At 35.7% G+C, this 6,404-nt stretch overlaps 1 protein-coding gene across 1 annotated transcript; it reads left to right on the top strand.

Moving 5' to 3' along the window:
- The first annotated feature begins 2,096 nt into the window (after positions 1–2,096).
- On the top strand, positions 2,097–5,561 carry LOC133192963 (soluble scavenger receptor cysteine-rich domain-containing protein SSC5D-like). Its single transcript, XM_061328963.1, has 3 exons — positions 2,097–2,661; positions 4,176–4,308; positions 5,283–5,561. The coding sequence occupies exons 1-3, from the start codon at positions 2,097–2,099 to the stop codon at positions 5,455–5,457; spliced, it is 873 nt and encodes a 290-aa protein (XP_061184947.1). The 3' UTR covers positions 5,458–5,561.
- The last annotated feature ends 843 nt before the right edge of the window (positions 5,562–6,404 follow it).

Raw genomic sequence — 6,404 nt, 5'->3', positions numbered from 1 at the left:
TAGTACATACGGAAAAGGGGAGGGGCTATTTGATTCGGGGGGATGGGGTGCTGGTAATTTTTTTCAGTCATATATTATTTATTTTCATGCGAATGCAGGACAGATTATTTAATTCAAGGATTATCGGATACAGATTTTTTTTTATTTTTCTTCAGTCGGATGAAAAAAGTTTTGACAAGCTAAAGGAAAAAAAAGGAAACCCGCCAAACTCCACAACTCCATTTTTTTTCCGTGGGAGGGGGGGGGGGTAGCACCAGACAAGGAAAAATTATTCTATTTTCTTACCAGTTCAGGACAGAATATTTATTTTCGATAATAGATTTTTTTATTCCCAATCGTCGGATCTGTTAACCCCCCTTCAGAATCAAATGGTTGTCCAGGCGTGGATCCAGGAATTTTTTTCCGGGGGGAGGGGCACCCACAGTAAAAAAAAATCCTACCCAGATATTCCTTGACCAAAAAAAAAAAAAAAAAAAAAAAAACACTAAAATCCCTTCCCAAACGTATTAAACCCAGAAAAATTCTTGACAAGCAATAAAAAAGGATAGAAAAAAACCCTCTAGATCCGCGTATGTTGTCCCCTAAACTACAGTCTCTACGAGCTTATAATAGTATTTGAAAGCGTATTAAAGGCCTGAAAGGGAGGATGTCCAATATTAAAAATTTTTTAAAATGAAATTTTCAGAATATATTCCATGGACAGTAAAAACGCGAGAAACAACGAAAAATAAATCGAACAGAGTCTGTTCGTTTTCATACAAACCGACTGAATGTCTTCTGGGTGTTTCCAACAAGTGCAAGAATTAGGATTTTTTTTTTTTTTTTTTAAAGATTTTTAAAAGTAAGAACTTTTAAATCTTAGATTTGGTAGAGTAGTCCAACTTTTTTAAATGGATAAATTTTAAAGCGTAAAACTGTGAATTTTGTTTCGTATTTTTCTTGAACATATAAATATAGGATACCATGTATACAGTCGTATTATTTTTTTTTATTTCACAAAGTCCCGTAAAAATAACAAAAAAATGGTTACGATTTATAATTAATTAACTATGAATATAAATTATATTTATTTATGTAATTCCTGATTCACTCAGGTGCTTATACGTTGTTCAAAAGTTTAGTATTTCTAATGCAAGAGAAAGAGAGAGGTTTTTTCACATAGGGCATTTTGGAGAGAGAGAGAGAGAGAGAGAGAGAGAGAGAGAGAGAGATTATTATACAGATTCCTTTTTATTATTGTGTGTAGGTATATGAAAGTGTACGAAATGCATATTGCAAAATTTAAAAAAAAAATGATGAAAATGGGGGTTTTATCTTTTTATTAGATACTACAAAGGAATTCATGCAACTTTGGTAAATAGTTTTCCCGTGATGATATGAAGTTAACTGTACAATATTCTGAGAGTGGGGGTCAGCAGTACCTGGTTACAGATTACCTGTCAGGTACATTCACACTTCACAAGAGACGTACGCAAAACGTATACAGAATAATTGTCAAAACAGGAAATTTACAATGTCCAGCTGACCATCGTTAGGCATTGTTTTATAGCTACAGAGCTGATATACTACAACGGAATACCATTAGGGTGACCTTCAGTGGGTGAAACTGTTGAATGAAATAAGTATTTACATATACAAGCGTTTTTCCTTCAAAACAGAAGGGAAACATGCAAAATTCTCCGTGTTGACTGAGATGCCAACAGAAATAGTTTTATCTCTGAACTTTGCCAGTTTCCAACAGCCCAGCTGATGGGCAAAGGCAAGAAAATTACCCAGCTGTGATTAATGTCCACTCTGATTAGAGTTTTTATGGGTAACAATTAGATGTCTGAAAGAGAAGACTGCGTCCGCATTGGTTATCTCTTCCATAATAACTAACGTAAACATTAGGACACAGGTCTCCATGGACATTAAGCAAAGATTTGTATTGAGTGGAGGTCATTTACAGTTTCCGTGTTATAATTAGTTGAAAGGAATTTAAAAGAAATTATTTGCAGTTGATTTGCACAGCATGATTATGAACCGTGTATATTTTGACTGACCGCACTTGTTGACCACAGTGAATGTCCAGACTCAGAGGAGTTTGGTCAAAAACGATGGAAATCAGAGTAAAATGTTGGGGGTCATGGTTTATTTTGTGTGCCGTCCTAATTTTTGTGGGAACTTCCGATGGACATTTACAGGAGGACTGGAAAAACTATGTGGACGTTCAACTTCGACTCTTACGCTCAGAAATTTTACAATATGTGAAGGACCATACTCTTATTATAAGAACTCTGTCTGCTCTTAACTGGCATCTACGGACTCTCAAAATGGACATCAAACAGCTTGAAGCTGGGAGAAGTATCTTAAAAGCACGGATTGACTACTCAATATCCAATGTTTCCCATCACATCGACAGTATAGAGGACAAATTAAAAGATTTGGAAGGATTAATAGCAAGTCATCAGTTGTCAACAATGGCCCCTGACAAAGGATCTTTAGAAAGTTCAGAGACTGTACAGAGACCGGCTCTGTCAAGTACGCTCGTACCCACGACGCCTAAATCAACTACACCTGAACCGACAACGCCTAAACCAACAACAACAACGCCTAAACCGACGACAACGCCTAAACCAACTACGACACCGACGCCTACAACGCCTAAACCAGAGGGTCCAAGTAAGGATAAATTCTTTTGAATTCTTGTTCAAAAACAAGGAAGGTTTTAGATGTTTCAAACATCGTCAGTAATTCAGTAATTTGGAAAGGGTGGGTGCATGTCCCTACACAATAAGAAAAAGTGGTATATTATTTAAAGGGGAAAAACACAATGAAAATGGGGTCTGCTTTATGAAAAAACATTAATTTACAAATAAAATTATACATGTAATTAAAAAAATAGTTATAAGTCAAAATCATAAAGATGGGGGGGGGGGGGGGTCTTTTACAATGTGTAATAAAAATGTTGTGATCAGAAGCGTAATAATATTATTATTATACTATGCGTTAACAAAATTTATTACAGAAACAAGTGACTGTGGTAGGACCCAAATTTTCTGCCTCTGTGATAGCTATGAAAGATATATTTCACTTCTAATAATAAAAGATGAGAAAAAAAAATCATTTGTGTGGATGATATAATTTTATATTTTTGGCAAAACATAAAGCACGTTGAAAGGTGATTATTATTATTTTGTGCGACTCGAGTCTAAACTTTGTGTCCCTTCCCTTTGCATTCAGGCATAACACGATGTAAAATGAATATAATATCTGCATCATATACAATTAAAAAAAAAATCTGGGTGTCACAGAAAAACTTACTCACCGTGAAACGTTTAAAGACTTTAAATACAACACATATTGCTAAAAGCAGATAGACTTCGCAATAAGATTTATTTATTTATCTGTTCTGAAGAAAATGAACTCTTTGTAGAGTTTAAGTGAAAACAAAAATTCGACGACAAACCGAGTTGGCCATGAACCGGAGGTAAAAAAAAACATGAAAGAAGAGATTATTTAGGCAAAATCAATTATAGCTGATGTATATAAATATGTCTGAGTAAGACAGGGGAAAAATGAGCATTGATAAACAACAGAATCTGTGATCGAAGGGTCGCAAAAGTTTCAAGGTGATTAACACGATGATTTATTGCTTTTCAAACACTGTATCTCTCTTCAATGCCAAGAATTCAATGTGATTGACTTCTGAAATTCCATGAATTGAGTTTGATTGGGCTGTGAATCTGTGCAGTTATCATCAGGCCAATTTACTATAATAATTTTGGCGTGGTCATCGTATGGAAATACTCCCTACTGTTGTATCTTCAAGTAGATAAAGCTTGTTTCTTATCATTATCTCTTAAGAACTCCAAGACAGCAGGAACTTCTGCAATAGAATTCAACAGCAGTGGTCACAAGGATTTTTCTTTAGCGTTTTGAAACAGAAAACTCTTACTCAAGCCTCATTAGAAAAAATGAAACAAGTGATTGAAAAAAAAGTAATAGTATATCTTAGAAAATGTGTAAGCTTTTGACTCAACCTGGCCTAGAAATTCAAGACTCTCATCAAGATGTCTGTCCAACAATGTACACTTTATACGACAAATCTTTCTTATCGGGTAGATTTAATAAATTGTGCATCGTGAACAATATAATCAAAATATACATGAAAATAACAATTGATAACGTTTCAGAACTTCGTCTGGCTGGAGGGACATCCGACAAAGGCGGCCGAGTGGAAGTGTACTACAATGGACAGTGGGGGACTGTGTGTGCTGATAACTTTGATAAATTCGAAGCAACCGTCATCTGTAGGATGCAGGGATTGTAAGTATTATACACTCTGAAAATAAAAGGAAAAATCCTCTTATTAATTTTTATGAAAAAAAATGATTTTAAAAATTGGTATATTATCACATCTTAGGTCGGTTGGCGGGGTGGGTGGGGAACACGAAGGGGCAGTGTCCCCCTCCAAACATTTTGCCAATATAATACTATACAGTAAAACACTAATCCTACTGTTACGCCCGTTCAATAATAATGTTTGATGATATTATTTTTTTCTCTTTTGTCAAAGAATTCCAAATCATTTGTACCCGCCCCCCCCCCCCCCACCCCTCCAATGAAATTGCTTTCCTATTTCCTATAGTTTACTTGTAAACATTTTTTAATTAAAAATGTTTGTTTTTTTAAGAGCTCTTTTATGAGCATGAAAAACGTTTTATTGTCCATAAACTGTATAGCTCTTCGAAAAAAAAATATATTGAGAGACCGGAGAGCTACAGTGCCACCCATTGAAAAAAGTATATATATTTATTGTCCCCTCATTAATGACGTCTGATGACCTTTTTTTTTGCTTGTCAAGGAATTTTGATAGTTGATAGTGCCCCCCAACTGAAAATGTACGGTTGTCCCCCTGAAAGTGAAATTGCTTCCTACGGGACTGCCGTTGTTAATAAACCTCCTGGGCCTGAAATTGAGGCCATCGAAAATTTCGCCTATTTATACTGGAATTTTTGATTGCAAGATAATTCGGTCCATTGTGCTTCGTGCAGATATCAACTACGAGAGTACGTATAATTGATAGTAGAGGTGTAAGGAATTCTTTGAAATCTAGCTTTTTGCAATTGAGGTAAGAATTTGGAGAAATGAATCCAGAAGCGAGTGCAGCTTTTTGTGCGCAATAAATACACAGTTTTTCCTATGGGTGGCACCGTTGCTCTCCATCCCAATTTTTTTTTTCAGACCAGCGAACTACAGATCTGCAGCTACCATTAATGATGAATTGGTTTATTTTCTAGTTCTGGCGGTTCTATTCGTGTATACCGACAGTCGTTTGGACCAGGTAGTGGCCCAATATGGCTGAGCAACCTTAGGTGTCGTGGGAATGAGCAATCCTTATTTGCATGTGGATCAGCTGGATGGGGCGTGCACAACTGTGGTCACTATGAAGACGCAGGGGTTCAATGCTATTGACACCATTCTCCAGTATTTGAAATAGGTCAAGGACAATGTCAACTGGAATCCGATCAAGGTCATGATATGGGGTCATGAAGGACAAAGTGTGCCTATTTTTTGAAAATGACAAATTAATTGAACAATTTTAGTATGTGTGAACGACGATTGAGCTATAGTATTGTATAAAACTGAGGTTGTTTATTCATTACTGCTAGATCTATACATGTAGTATATGTATGCTTGATATTGTATGCATGTACTGTACATGTATATGAATAAAACAGTTTGGATTAGAATATCCATCGCGAATAGTTTCTACAAACAACCAAACCAAAAAATGAAAATAAGTAGATGATGTCATAAGACAGAAATACCCGCATTTAAGTGTTTGCCTCTAAATGTACTTGCGTTTATGTTTGGGTATTAAAGGAAGAGGCCACAATAATTATATTCACAAAAAAGTATGTTTTCGACCCTCAATCGTCCCCCAGGATGAAAACCGAAATTCCAAATTCAGGTTTTTGTAGAAGACACATTTTTTTTTTACCTCCATTTGGCCCCTAGGGTAAAAATGAAAATTTCAAAATCCTTTTGCGCACATATTCAAGGCACCACCAATCATATTACAAAAGATGAGTTGGCTACTGCTGAGTTGGCTACTGCTTAGTTACTAAAGTGTAAGAGTAGTTTGAGGAAGAAGAAAGTGTGACAAACGGACGGAACGGACCAGGAAAATAACAACTTAAATATATCCAAACTTATACTACACACATTTTGCTTTTGAAATATCTTGCAGCAATGGGCATTCAACCCTTCTTGTGTTTCTGAACAAAATAGACTAATGTTTCAGAGTTGCCGCTCTTTGAAGTTACTCGGTTTGTCAGCCAAGGTCACATGGAGGAAAACAATTTTAAAGTATCTATATTCAAAGATTTAAGAGTATCCCCACCATATAATTATACAAA

The sequence above is a fragment of the Saccostrea echinata genome, unplaced genomic scaffold (genome assembly GCF_033153115.1).
Source record: "Saccostrea echinata isolate AGI-Se365-2 ecotype Australia unplaced genomic scaffold, CSIRO_AGI_Sech_v1 ptg000025l, whole genome shotgun sequence".
Taxonomy (NCBI): Eukaryota; Metazoa; Mollusca; class Bivalvia; order Ostreida; family Ostreidae; genus Saccostrea; species Saccostrea echinata.
Note: the sequence above shows the minus strand (reverse complement) of the source record. Positions and strands in the feature narration are given on the sequence as shown.

What these genes read in the sequence shown, in the direction of transcription:
- LOC133192963 (XM_061328963.1), top strand. Translation starts at nt 2,097, where the DNA reads ATGGAAATCAGAGTAAAATGTTGGGGGTCATGGTTTATTTTGTGTGCC. An exon ending in GCCTAAACCAGAGGGTCCAA is followed by an intron (nt 2,662 to 4,175) that starts GTAAGGATAAAT and finishes ATAACGTTTCAG; the next exon opens with AACTTCGTCTGGCTGGAGGG. An exon ending in ATCTGTAGGATGCAGGGATT is followed by an intron (nt 4,309 to 5,282) that starts GTAAGTATTATA and finishes TTTATTTTCTAG; the next exon opens with TTCTGGCGGTTCTATTCGTG.